The sequence below is a fragment of the Megascapheus bottae genome, chromosome 20 (assembly GCF_031878675.1).
Source record: "Megascapheus bottae isolate mThoBot1 chromosome 20, mThoBot2.hap1, whole genome shotgun sequence".
NCBI classification, from domain to species: domain Eukaryota; kingdom Metazoa; phylum Chordata; class Mammalia; order Rodentia; family Geomyidae; genus Megascapheus; species Megascapheus bottae.
In genome coordinates, this window is record NC_143528.1 from 15,853,631 (window position 1) to 15,868,092 (window position 14,462).

Below are 14,462 nucleotides of genomic sequence, written 5' to 3' on the forward strand. Positions count from 1 at the left end.
TTGTTTCAGAGACACAGGGTGAAAACAAAAATACATTGTTTTCTATATTCTTCCGTAAAGTAATAATTACTATAAACTGAGAATTTCTGTATGATATATATTTATATGTAATTTATATAGTATATTTGAATATGTGAGTTCTGCTGATAGGGCTACAAGGCTAGTATAATAATCTGTGTCAAATGAGTTTACTTATTGTGTAATACACAGCTGCTAATTTAATTAAAAGGAAATAGTATCATACTTTATTTAAGGAAAGTTTCATTCAGTCTTTTAACCCATCAAAAAAGTTACGTGAAATGCTGAAATGTTTTCATCTAATAAAAAATAATTGACTATTAAGTTAGATTAAAAAACTAAACTTCCTGAATTAATAGTGAATGGTGTGCAGGGCTATGGAGGAAGAATATTTCACCATGATGTCATTTAGGATGGCCAGTGTGGGGTAAAGGGAAAGCAGGAGTGTCTGTGTCCTAGTGGCACTATTATCTTGAATTTGGAACTAATACACCCTGTTGTTGTATTCAGTAGACTGACCTTTGTCACTCCATTCCTGTTATGTCACTGTCAATATTGATTTAAATTTTAAATATGGGCTGAGTTATATAAATTAAGTGTTTTATGTTTTCTACCAAGAACTTGGATTATTAAAACTAAACATTTTTGCAATTAAGTTTTATAAAGTTATTAAATGAAGCTATCAGTCTTACTGAAAAGAACTTGACAGCACTTACATTTACTTTTCATTATCTTTTTCTCTATAAAGGTGGCTTCTCCATTTTAAGTTTACCTTTTCTAAAATGGCTCATAAAAGTAGAAAAGTAAACTACAATCTGTTTTCACTTCTTTTCTTTTGATTTTCCTTTTCCTTTTATTTTTTGAAATGAGGTCTTGCCCTGTTGTGCAGTGCTCAAGTGAAAGCTTTACACTCTAGCCTACCAAGGAGCTGGAACTGTAGAGGCATGTGCTCCTGTGCTTGACTTAGTTATAATTTTACCTAGTTATACAAAATTACTCAATTGGCATCTCTAGCTTGGGAAAATTCTTAAAAATGTTAATTTTGTTGATCGTGCTCAATTTTAGTGTCCAAACCAACTAGGTAATGAATTTTGCCCTATTTTTACTTCTCTGTGATGAATAAATATGATATGATCATGACCTTTTTAAATAAACTGTTAGCTTTGACTAATACATAGGAATGAAGTGACAAATGTTCCATTTAAAGATCTTAGAAGTGCTTTAGGCACACTGTAGTAAGAAAACCTGGAAACAGTATTCCTGCTAGTGTCTACAAGCCAGCTATGGCCTAGCTTTCTACCTTCAAATTAACACAAGTCACATGGTCTCTCCCCGTGCTGATGGAAAGTGAGGAAAAGAAGAGAATAAGAAAAGAGAACTGGGAGTTAGGAGTTTGGCCTAGTGATAGGGTGCTTGCCTAGCATGCATGAAGACTAGGGTTCGATTCCTCAGTACCATGTACATAGAAAAAGGCTGGAAGACAATGGAATTCCATGCTGCTGTCAAAAAGAACAACATCACCCCATTTGTAAGGAAATGGAAAGACATAGAAAAATCATATTAAGTGAAGTAAGCCAGACTCAAAGGAAATTAGGCTCAATGGTTTCCCTCATTTGTCATGATCAGTAGAAACCTTGGGCTCTCCTAGCAGAGATTTACAATAGAGCAAAACCTGGATACATAAGGAAGTATAAGTTGACGGCTAAATGAAAGTACCTCCAGGATACAGAAACAAAAGCCATATAATTAGTGATTGTTGTCCTTAATGTACTCTGTTATTTCTCATCTCTTTTACTGTCCTTTGGTTATCTCATATTGTTACAGTATTTTATCTTGTTATCTGATATATTGTACATATGCATATTTGGTTATTTGAAATAGGATAAAGAAGGGGGAAAACAAGATGAGGGGCAGGAGTCGGGGGAGGGAAATGGGGACCAAGACATGAGAAAGGGTATCAATGTTTCTGAAGTAATGCACCTTCTATCTGATGAATATAATGTAACCCTTCTATTAATTACAATAAAAATATATGAAAAAGAAAAAGAAAAAAGCTGGAAGGGAAGTGGCACTGTGGCTCCAGGGATAGGATGGTAGCCTTGAGCTAAAGATTTCATGGACAATGCCCAGGCCCAGAGTTCACATCCCACAACCAACCAGAAAAGAAAAAAAGAAAAAAGCTGGAAGTGGTGCTATGGCCCAAGTGATAGAGTTCTAACCTTGAGAAAGCCCAAAGACAATGCTCAGACCCTGAGTTCAAACCCTGGTATCAGCAAAAAAAAAAAAAAAAAAAAAGAAAAGAAAACTTTTGTTTTAGTTCCACATAAAGTAATTACTTTTCTCATTAGAGAATAATGACAATTACTGTAATCAAGTTAAAAACTAACAGTAATCCTTTATAAATTCCTCTAGATTCTATTATAACAAACTATAGTGTAGTATACATGATATAGTATTAGTATTTCAGGATTCAAATTAACTTAGAAAGCTTTGAAATATAGTTATATTTCTTTGTTACATGTCTAATATATATATTTAATTGAGATACAATACAGTAGTTCTCTTTCATCATTACAGGTAAGTTGTTTATCAGCTTCTCATCTTATCTCAAAGAAGTTTCTAACTATAAATATTTTCAGTTTAGTAAGAGTTTTGCAATTAGTTTAAAATGACATAATGAAAATTTTTAAATATCAGAGCTCTTACCATTGTCTAGCCAAAAGTATAAATTTAATCTATAAAATCAGTTGAGTACAGTTAGTCAGTGCCAGAATTACAAATAGTACTTTGAGCATCAAAAATCCATTTTTTTGCATTTGCTTTGAATTCTACTTATAGATATAGATATAGATAGATATTTGCCAGTCCTGGAGCTTGAACTCAGGACCTTGGCACTGTCCTTGAGCTTTCTCAAGGCTAGCACTCTGCCACTTGAACCACAGCACCACTTCTAGCTTTTTCTGGTACCAGGGAATTGAACCCAGGGCTTCCTGCAGGCTAGACAAGCACTCTACCACTGGGCCAAGCTCCCATCCCATTCTTAATAATTTTAATAGGTTATTCAAAAACTTTCATCGACTCAATGAGTTTAAAGATTTTCTTCATCACTTGGATAGAACTTAAAATTAATTCTACATTATAATCAATGAAAATATGTTGCAAAGCTACTCTAAAACTTTTGTCTGTATAGTGAAGAACTTGTATGTAATTTACTTCATTCTTTAAAATGAAGCCATTTAAAGCAGTTATTTATTGATGTATTCATTAATTTATTTTTAATGCTATGATCCAGGGTCTGATGCATGTTAAACACATACATTAACACCAAGCTACCATCCCACCACTAAGCTCCCTCCCCCAGCTTAAGTAGTTCTTAATCAAAACAGAATTAGATAATAGACTTTTATGTAAATGACCCATGGGTTCTTTTGTGGCTTTTCTTGCTTTGTTATGAAAACACCTGAATTTATTTTAACAATGAGCATAAAATCAAAGGGATAAAGTCTCTATTTTTGTCTCCACTTTCCTGTGATGTAAGTTACATAACATGGTTAGGGTACCTAGGACATTGGTATCCCTTTCAGTGACTCTAAGCAGTACTGAGTTTCTCTGAGTAAGAAGAGGTCCCCATTTCCATTTTCTAATTTTTTTTCTCCAATGTCAAACTGTTACTTCTGCTTCTGTGGCTCTGGATTATCTGGATAGGTGCAACCTGAATCTAATAAGATTTAACGCTGAGACTTGTAAGTAAAGATCTGCTCTGCTCAGTGAGCATGTGAAGAGCTGGCCTGCTGAGGTCCTTATTAAAAACCTGTATATAACAAAGGCATTTCAGTTATAGTGTACTATGTCTTGAGACATAGTGACATCACAACACTGAAGGAAGACATTACTAAATTGTATCATCTGAATTTACTGACATGGTGATCTGGGAACTTCTCATTTTAAGACTTTTTTTGAGATGTATGCAGGACTTATTTTCAGTAATAAAAGAAGTTAAGCATATCATCTAAAAATATTTTCTATGAGATTTCAACATTGCCATAATTTTTGTCATGTCTAATCCTTTAACTAATTTGGAAAAAATAAATAGTAACAGGTAATATTTATTGACTATGGTAGCCAGAGTGCTAAAAATCTACATGTTATCATTAAGACCACATTTTAGGAGGCATTCTATTATTCCCAAAGTTATTCTCAGAGGCCTTAGCTTCCCCAAGGTCACACAGATAATGTCAATCTTCCCTGCCAGCTATCTGGATCTTAAGTTTACCATTTAGTTTGTTCATGCTATTGGTTATTTGTGAAGCAAGCAGCAATTTTCCAAAAACATCTTCCTCAGCTCTTTCCTACTAGATCATGTTGTCCTCTTTTCTCCTGCCCCATTTTTCTATCTTCTAGGCAAACCCTTGTTTTTCATGCAAATAGACTGGAGCTCCTATTTTTTAAAAGATATATTTGTATTGTTATTGTAAAAATGATGTGCAAAGGAGTTACTGTTAAATAAATCAGGTAATGAGTACCTTTCTTTCTGAACAATGTTACCTCCTCCCTTGATTTCTCCCAGTTTTTTCCTCCTAACCCCCCTCCTCAAACAATATAGTTCATTTCCAATAGTGTCTAGTGAATATCACTACTGCATCTGTTCACTCTTTGTCTGCTATTTCTGTGTTCTTCCTTACCCTCCCCCAACAGACCATCAGATAAGTCTAAATACGGTGACAAAGGAGAAAAAGGGAAACAAAAAACAAAATAACAAAAAAAACTCTTGTTTCCATTCTTGGAGTTCAATTTGATAAACAGCATTTTACATAATTCTCAAAAATATGGAATGCTTCATGGATTTGCATGTCATCATCCTTGCACAGGGGCCATGCTAATCATCTCCCTATTGTTCCAGTTTTAGTATGTGTGCTTCTGAAGTGAGCCCAGAAACTTAGTTTAAGACAAGATTTTTCTGAGGTATTTCCACCCCTTTTCAATTTAAGCTGTTCCAAAGCTAATAAACTGATCACAATATATTAAATCATAAGAGTATCTGACTCCTTTTCCCCAAATGGTGTTTGCAACTTGTGACTGCCAGTAGTAACATTTGTATGCTTTATTTGCATTCATATCTTAACTACCCACCAAATTGTTATCAATAGAATTAGTCTCAATTTACAGATTACAAAGCCAAAAGTCAGTGAACCCAAGACTTCTGATTTTACATCGTACTCTCTCCTATTAGAGAGTTGGGGCTCATAAACTTAAAGTACTGATGAAATACTGCCTTTCAGTATTCATTCAAATTGTTCTGTCTCATCTCACATGTGGCATTGAAGGCTGCTGACACTCCTAGTCCTTAATAGTCATGATGAGCTGCATTCAAGTAGAAAAATTTAATTTTTAAAATAGTTTATTACACTGCTACCTGCCTATATTTTTTCTTTCAGCAATTAGATCAAAGCAATTAGATAAGTTGAAATGTGAATTCCCTCCATGCTAGAATTTTTAAGAGAGATACAAGTAATTAAAGTAGTAGAGAAATAGCTTCACATAGTACATTAAGAACAACAATCACAAAAATAAACCTCTTGCCTCCATATCCTGGAGTTCATTTTGCTTCTGATATAGACATAGCTTTTGAGCTAGTATGGTTCTCTGTTCGGGGAATCTTAAATGTATACTAATTGTTACAAATGAGAGAAACCATGGAACTTACGTTTCTTTGGGGCTGACTTCACTTAATATGATTTTTTCCAACTGTTCTCTTCTTTTCCCTTTATCGTTTATCTCATGTTGTTACTGTCTCTGACTTTGGTACCTGGTGTATTGTATATACATATATTTGTTTATTTGAAAAAGGGAAGGTAAGGGAAAAACAAGATGAGCGTGGGGGGGCGGCGTGAGAGAAAAAATGGGAAGAGGTAACAATGTTCAAGAAGTAATGTATCCACCGCCTGATGAATGTAACTGTAACACTTCTGTACACTCAACAATAAAAAAATAATATAGTAGGAAACATTTTACTAGACAAAAGGCGCAAGTTAGAAGCAAGACCAGAAGATATAATCTACACTATATAATACTGATCAACAGAAGAGAAGAATAATATTTGGTCCAGGTAAAAAGGAAATAAGATCTAGTCCATATTGCAGAATAAAATAGCTATCTTCGGGGCCGGGAGTTTGGCCTAGTGGTTAAAGTGCTTGCCAAGCATGCATGAAGACCCGGGTTCGATTCCTCGGTACCACATATATAGAAAAAAGTCGGAAGTGGTGCTGAGGCTCAAGTGGTAGAGCTCTAGCCTTGAGAAAGTCCAAGGACAGTGCTCAGGCCCTGAGCTCAAGCCCAGGACTGGCAAAAAAAAAATAGCTATCTTCATGAAAAACTGCAAAGATGCGTGAGGAGAAAAAACAAGTATCAGGCTTTTATCAGGAATCCCAGAAGATTCATTTTTTGTAGAGAAGGTACCTTCCCTCTGTGCCTTACATTTTCTTTGAAATACTATATTTTATCTCTCTGCATCTCATGGATATCTTCAGCTATTTTTCAAATATAGAGAATGATAGTATGGTGTAACCTCTTATTTTTCTCACATCTCCTAGTGTGAGATATACAAGAGTTACAATCATTTGAAATTCATGAATTTTGTACCTGAGTTAATAAAGTAGGCATGAATTCATGGCTAAGTGAAGAGGATGGAAGGGATGGAGGGAGAGAGAAAGGGAGGGAGGGAAGGAAGGAGGAAAAGCAGAAACAAGAAGACATATAAAGGATTAAAGTTTTCCTCAGCCATTAAAAATTTAAGAATAGAGTTGTTGAAACAGCTTATTGATTTGAATAGAAAATTAAATCTTCTGGGATTAACTCTCACCCTGATAATTTTGGTGGTACTGATGTTTGAACTTCATTGTTTTTACTTTAGTTTCTCTTTCAAAATAACACTGTATGCCTGTAATCCTAGCAATTCAGGATATGAGGATAACGATTCTAAAATCTGTGAAACTCCTATCTCCAATTAACCATTAGAAAACAGGAAGTGGTGCTGTGGCTCAAGGGATAGAGCAGTACCCTTGAGTTGAAGAGTTCAGGGACAGCACCCAGGCCTACATTTCAAGCCCCACGACCAACAAAAAAAAAAATAATAATAACACTGTAATCTACCTGAAATATCACAATTATTTAACAATTAGAAAGTGTGTGGTTAGAGGAAGTTGTTTTATCAGCTTCATAAACTTAAGAATTTGCTGCTTTTATCGCAATGGGTTTGCTGTCAGAACACAGGTGTCATGAAATCCACTACTAATTTGAAGCCAAAATGGGAAAGGAAAAGGCCCATTGTTGTTATTGGGCACGTCGATTCTGGCAAGTCCAACACCACTGGACATCTGGTCTACAAATGAGGTGGCATCGACAAAACAACCATTGAGAAGTTCAAGGAGGAGGCTGCTGAGATGGGAAAGGGCTCCTTCAAGTATGCTTGGGTCTTTAATAAACTGAAGGTTGAGCGTGGTATCACCATTGACATCTCCCTGTGGAACTCTGAGACCAGCAAGTATTGCCTGACCATCCTGGACGCCCCAGGACATAGAAACTTCATCAAGGACATGATCACAGGCACATCCAGGCTGATTTAGCTGTGCTGATTGTTTCTGCTGGTATGGGTGGATTCGAAGCTGTTATCTCCAAGAATGGGCAGACCGGTGAGCATGCCCTTGTGGCTGGGTGTGAAACAGTTCGTTGTTGGTGTTAATACAATAGCTTCCACTGAGCCACCCTGAAGTGAGGAGAGGAGGAAATAGTTAGAGGAGTAAGCACCTACATTAAGAAAAGTGGCTACAACCCTGACACAGTAGCATTCATGCCAGTTTCTGGTTGGAATGGTGACAACATACTGGAGCCAAGTGTCAGTATGCCTTGGTTCAAGGAATGGAAGGTCACCAGTAAAGATGGCAGTGCCAGTGGAACCACCTTGCTCGAGGCTTTGGATTGTGTCCTATCACCAACTCATCCACTGACCAGCCTTTGCTCCTGCCCCTTCAGGATGTCTACAACCTTGGAGGTATTTCACCGTCCCTGTAGCCGAGTGGAGGCCGGTGTTCTCAAGCCTGTCATGGTGGTCACCTTTGCTCCTGTCAGTGTCACAACTAAAGTGAAGTCTGTTAAGTGGCTTTGAGTGAAGCTCTTTCATTCAACATCAAGAACATGTCAGTTACAGATGTCAGCCATGGCAATGTTGCTGGTGACAGCATGAATGATCTGCCCTTAGGAGCAGCTGGCTTCACCACCCAGATGACCATCTTGAACTGTCCACGCCAAGTCAGTGCTGGCTGTGCCCTCTGCTGGTTTTGCACACTGCTCATGTCACTTGCAAGTTTGCTGAGCTGAAAGAGAAGATTGACCACCATTCTGGCAAGGAGCTGGAAGACAGTGCTCAATTCCTGAAGTCTGGTGATGCTGCCATCGTTGATACAGTTCCAGGCAAGCCCATGTGTGTGGAGAGTTTCTATGACTATCCTCCTCTAGGTTGTTTTGCTGTTGGTGAAATGAGGCAGACCGTTGCTTTGGGTGTCATCAAAGCTGTGGACCAGAAGGCTGCTGGAGCTGCCAAAGTCACCAAGACTGCCCAGAAAGCTCAGAAGGCTAAATGAGTATCACCTCACACACCTGACACTTCAGTTCTCACCAGGGGTGGAGGAACGTCTCAGAACTGTTTATCTCAATTGGCCATCTAAGTTTAATAGTAAAAGACTAGTTAATGAGAACAATGCATCGTAAAACCTTCAGAAGGAAAGGAAAATGTTTTGTGGACCATTTTTTGTGTGGCAGTTTTGAGTTACTGGTTTTTAAAAATCAGTACTTTTTAATGGAATCAACATAACCAAAAGTCTGTCACAGAATTTTGAGACCCATTAAAACAAAGGTTAATGAGGGATAGGGAAAAATAATTTGCCTCTTTTTCAGATTGAGAGAAATATTTAAACTTAACAGAATATTCAAATATTTTCTAAAGAATTTAAACTTTTATATAAAGTATAGATGCTCTGTGCATAAGGTGAGGTCAAAAACTTCTCAAACTATAATCATGTCTTTAACCTTTTTTTAGATAAAGATCAATTTTGTCCAAATTTCTGTTATGAAAATTTGAGATTCATCTTAATGATTATAATTCCAATGTTAATACCTTTGCATTCTTGATATCTATGTGTTGATAAAAATTTTTAAAGGATATTGAGTGTCTTTTAAATTGATTTTTTTCTTAAGCGTGCTGATGACATCACAAGTTTAGTAGCAGATACTACACTTCTTGTACATTTTTTTGGAAAGAAAGGAAAAGCTGAACTCAACTTTGAAGATTTTTATAGGTGAGCTTATTTTTAACGGGAAATTGTTCGAATTGCTGAAGTCAGAGGAGCTTTGCAAGTTGTCTAGGACAGTGACACCACCTTGTTACTTTTATCTTAGTATCTGTAGTATTTGTGAACCAGTGGCTGTACTGATAATTATGATAAGTTACTGAATGGCAAAATCCCCTATATATTAAGAAGAAATTATGTTGCCAGTGCTCTAGTATCAATAGTAATGCTAATAAGCAGTATGTCACCTCTACCTACACTGGAAGGTACTTTATCATCCCCACTAAACTGATGAGGGACCTCAAGCTCTCAGTTATTGGTGGTAAAAGTTCTCATCACTTATGCTTGGTTTTATTTCCCCCATTTACAAAGAGAAAGATAATTAAATTGTGTATCATCATATAATTATTTTTTATATAACCTTCTTTAGAATAGTAAATTTTGTATTGTTTATCATGCTTATTCTTGAACTTTGGTCATAGATTCATGGATAATCTCCAAACAGAAGTTCTAGAGATAGAATTCCTTTCCTATTCTAATGGGATGAATACTATCAGTGAAGAAGATTTTGCTCATATTCTTTTACGATATACAAACGTGGAAAATACATCAGTGTTTTTGGAAAACGTGCGTTACAGTATACCTGAAGAAAAGGTATCTAATTCCTCTTATTTTGTTATATACTTTGCTATTTGGGATAAGTCCACAAAATGGTAGGCCCTTTTATTAGTTCTCTTGCTTCTCTGTAAATTAAAAAATAATTTCTCTTGGCTTCCTAAGTGTTGTCTAAATTTTTTTAACTTAATTTTAAATTCTGGGTAAATGCAGAAAATCCTCACAGCTACTAGGAGTTGTTTAATTCAAATTAAGAATATGATTTTTCAAGAGAACTCTGCTAAGCTATATGCTTTGATTAGATCACAAACATCACTTCATATAAAACAGTTTGTATTGGCATTATTTCTGTCACACTCTGTTCATTTCTTTAATACCCTAATGAAAGGTCATTTAAAGAGCACCATTGTTGAGTGAGTGATTTTATCAGCAGTTGAAATGAAGCTTTTCAGAGTTTGGATGATATGAATGGCTAAGAACTGGCTGTCTGTTTGTTTGGTAGCAAATGTGTTGTCAGCACTTCTGAGCAGTTGCATTATCTAGTGGTATTTGAATGCATCATTGCAACCAAATAGAACTGGTGTTACAAGGACCCCTTCAAGCATGGGATGTTTTCTTCGGATATACTACCTTCTGTTTGTTTACAGAAGGATCAAGTTAATCTACCCAAGGAAAACTTGCAAATAGTTTAACTTTGTGTAGAATGGATACACTGTGACAATGTTAACAGTTCTCAAGGTTCCCCCTAAGAAATGAGAAGAAAAGGGATTGAAGCATTTGGCTATTAGTTTACGTTATCTCTTAATCTGAGGACTTTTATCTGTTTTCCCATTCCAACTCACAGGTAATTTTCTAGAAAATAAATAAATAAGGTATTGGAAACTGTGTTACACTCTGTAGCTAATAGGGCCATTCATGTGGTTTTCTTTATTTTTTCTATTAAAAGAAAACATCAAAATGTAACTAAGAATGTTGAGTTGTAGGAATAATGATGTTAATCAAATTCTTTTAGTGTTTTTACAATTGAATTGTTTGCTTGTTTTTGAGAGGAGTAGGTAAAACAGGCTGGTCTCAACATTTCAATCCTGCTTAGCTATCCAAGAACTAGAATTAGAAGTATGCACCTCTATAGCCAACTGCAGTTGATTGCCTTTTTTTTTTTTTTTTTACCAGTCCTGGGGCTTGAACTCAAGGCCTGGTCACTATCCTTAGGCTTTCTCGAGGCTGGGGCTTTACCACTTGAGCTCCACTTCTGGCTTTTCTGTGTATGTGGTACCAAGGAATTGAACCCAGGGCTTCATTTGTGCTATGCAAACACTCTACCACTATGCCACATTCCTGATCCCTGCAGTTGATTTTTATATCTAAAATTGTGTCAAAAAAACTTTTAAAGTTAAAGGCAGCTTATGAAAATGTTTAATTGATAGAAGTTTTAAGCACTAAGTCATTGGAATAGAAATGGAAAATTTTGTATCTACGTAGTGACTCAATTTTTTTCTAAATTACTTCATCAGTTCTTATAACAATCTTGCAAATTTTAATTTCTTTTCTCCAGAAGGAAGCCAGAGCTTCTAAATACTTAGCCCTGTCCAAAGGATTAAGCTAGCAATAATTTGAACACACATTATTTATTTATTTCCATTTCTTCAACCTCTCATCCCTTTTCTCTCCAGTATAAGAGGAAAATTCTGCCATTTCATTGACACTTTACTTTTTTCCATATATTTTTATTGTAATTAATAGAGGGGTTACATTATATTCACTAGATAAAAGGTGCATTACCTCACAAACATCGATACCCTTTCTCATGTCTTAGTCCCCATTTCCCTCTCCCCATCTCTGCCCCTCATCTAGTTTTCCCCCTTCCCTATCCTATTTCAAATAATCAAATATGCATATATACAATATATCAGATAACAATGTGAAATACTGTAACAATATGAGATAACCAAGGGACAGCAAAAGAGATGAGAGATAACATAGTACCATAAGGACAACAATCACTCCTTATAAGGCTTTTGTTTCTATATCCTGGCAGTCCTTTCATTTAGTGCCATATTATATGGCCTTATGTATCTAGGTTTTGTTCTATTGTAAATCTCTGCTAGCAGAGCCCAAGGTGTCTGCTGATTATGACAAATGAGGGAAACCATTGGAGCCTATGTTTTTTGAGTCTGGCTTACTTCGCGTAAAATGATTTTTTTTCTAGGTCTTTCCATTTCCTTACAAATGGGGCAGCATAGAATTCCATTGTGTATAAATACCACATCTTGTTGATCCACTCATCAACTGAGGGGCATCTAGGTTGGTTCCATATCTTTGATATGGTAAATAGTGCTGCAATGAACTTCATTGTGCTAGTGGATTTAGTATGTCCTTGTTTCTGGACGATTGGGTAAATGCCAAGTTGACACTTTACTTTTTTTTAAAAATAATTTTCCTTCATTTTTTCAAGCAGATATTTCAAGTGTTTGTTATGTATTATGCCTTATTCTAGCTGCTAAAAACAAAGTAGAAAGATAAATAGAATCCTTCTATAATAGAAATAACACTTTAATAGAGAGTCAAATTAAGTAAGTACAGAATATAAATAAATAGTATGCTTTCAGATAATGTAAAATACTTTGAAGACCAAGAATCATGATGACTGGTCAAGCAGATGGACTACTAGGGAGAATGCTTCTGAAAACTTTTGAGGAGAGTCTTTGGGGATTGAGCTTTGCACAGGTATGGATGAGTTAGGCACAGGTGACAGCACATACCAAGGGCCTGCGTTTATTTAAGAAATAGCCACAAGGAATTTTCTGAACAAGGAGGGACTAAGTGATAGTTATGTTGATGAGAGAAAAAGAAAAACAAACAGACATTATAGACCAAAAAGAAAAAAAATAGATTTAATTTCAATAGTAAGAGTATTGTTTTTTACTATTTTGCATCATAAGGTTGAAAAAGTTGCAGCATAGACCATCTGGACAGCACAAATGAATGTATTTACTCTCTACCTTTATACAGAAAGCTTGCTAACCTTAAGCATGACATTAGGACAATGGACCTTAGGACCTTAGGTCATTCATGCATTGACTATTTACTATGACGCTAAGATGTGATCTGCTTCATGTACCTCATGTAATTTGATTGATGTTCCAATTTATGTCTTAAAAAATCATCTTGATAGAGTGGTAGCCTTGAGCTGACGAGCTCAGGGACAGTGCCCAGGCAAAGATCAAGCCCCATGACCCACAAAAAAAAAATCATCTTGAGGGCCAGGAGTTTGTCTAGTAGAAGAGTGCACAAAGACCCAAGTTCAGTTCCTTAGAGCCATACACACAGTAAAAGCTGAAGGGGTGTTGCGGCTCAAGTGGTACAGCTCCAGCCTTGAGAAAGCCCAGGATAGTCCCCAGACACTGAGTTCAAGCTCCAGGACTGGCAAAAAAAAGGGGGGAAGAGACAGCGACCAGGTCCTGAGTTTAAGCCCCAGGACTAACTAGAACAGTCATGAGTATGCATTCACACACACACACACACATCCCAAAAAATAGTCATCTTGGGTCAGGAGCTGGTGGCTCATGCCTGTAATCATAGCTACTCAGGAAGCTGAAATCTGAGGATCATGGTTTAAAGACAGCCCAGGCAGGAAAGTCCATGAAACTGTTATCTCCAGTTACCACCAGAAAACAGAAAACCAGAAGTAGCACTGTGGCTCAAAGTGGTGGAGCACTAGTCTTGAGCTGAAGAATTTAAGAACAGCACCCAGGCCCAGAGTTCAAGCCCCACACCAACCCCCCCCCCAAAAAAAAAGAAGAAAAGAAAAAGAAAAAAGAAAAGTCATCTTGACTACTATGTAGCAAAATACTTTAGTATGCCCAACTTAAAGGAACAGCAAAATCCTATTTGAAGAATTCAGATAAAAGATGAGCATTGCCTAGACTAGGACAAAAATAGGGAACATGGATCCTATATTGAATCATTTATAACATAGGGCTGATGAAACTTATTTGTAGATCATATTGCCATATGAAAGAGAAAGATGGATTGAAGAAAACTAGGTGTTGGCCTGAACCACAAGTTGAAATAATGCTTGATATTCCTATAGGCTATTCAAGTAAAGGTATTACACAAACAGTTGCATATATAATCTAGCACTTAGGGGTAAAATTAAAACTGGTATTTGGACTTCCAGACTATGTCTCCAGATTAAGCCTCTTCCACTGAATTTAGCTTTTATAATATATGGTCTACTCAACATGGGGATCTCATGAATATCTTAATAGTTGTAAAACTTGTTTCACATTGCATCAGTTAATGGAAACTTCATTCTTCCTAGTCTAGTTCCTAAACATTTTATCTGCACCAAAAATAAACCCTGCAAGTATTAAATTTGTCCCTATTTCCATTTCCTTTTATCCTGCAAACCTTGTAGTTTGTATCTCTATGAATTTATCTATGCAAGATATTCCATATAGTCTTTACATTTCCTATCAATTGAAA

General features: G+C 36.2%; 1 protein-coding gene, 1 non-coding gene and 1 pseudogene across 5 annotated transcripts in view; 2 read left to right on the forward strand and 1 right to left on the reverse strand.

Annotated features, from left to right (window-relative positions):
• Positions 1 to 14,462, forward strand: part of Micu3 (mitochondrial calcium uptake 3) — an 85,167-nt gene that overhangs the window by 56,102 nt on the left and 14,603 nt on the right. For 3 of the 4 annotated variants that reach the window (XM_090353994.1, XM_090353992.1, XM_090353993.1), the window contains 2 exons: positions 9,268 to 9,368; positions 9,842 to 10,013. The exons of the other annotated variant lie outside the window; for it this stretch is intronic. In XM_090353994.1, coding sequence (XP_090210120.1) covers positions 9,268 to 9,368; positions 9,842 to 10,013 — 273 coding nt within the window. The remainder of the gene's footprint in view (positions 1 to 9,267; positions 9,369 to 9,841; positions 10,014 to 14,462) is intronic. 4 annotated transcript variants of the gene reach the window in all.
• On the reverse strand, positions 4,839 to 4,948 carry LOC150049206 (U6 spliceosomal RNA). Its single transcript, XR_016539059.1, has one exon. It is a non-coding gene; the product is annotated as a U6 spliceosomal RNA (small nuclear RNA).
• LOC150049207 (elongation factor 1-alpha 1 pseudogene) lies at positions 7,322 to 8,967 on the forward strand (annotated as a pseudogene).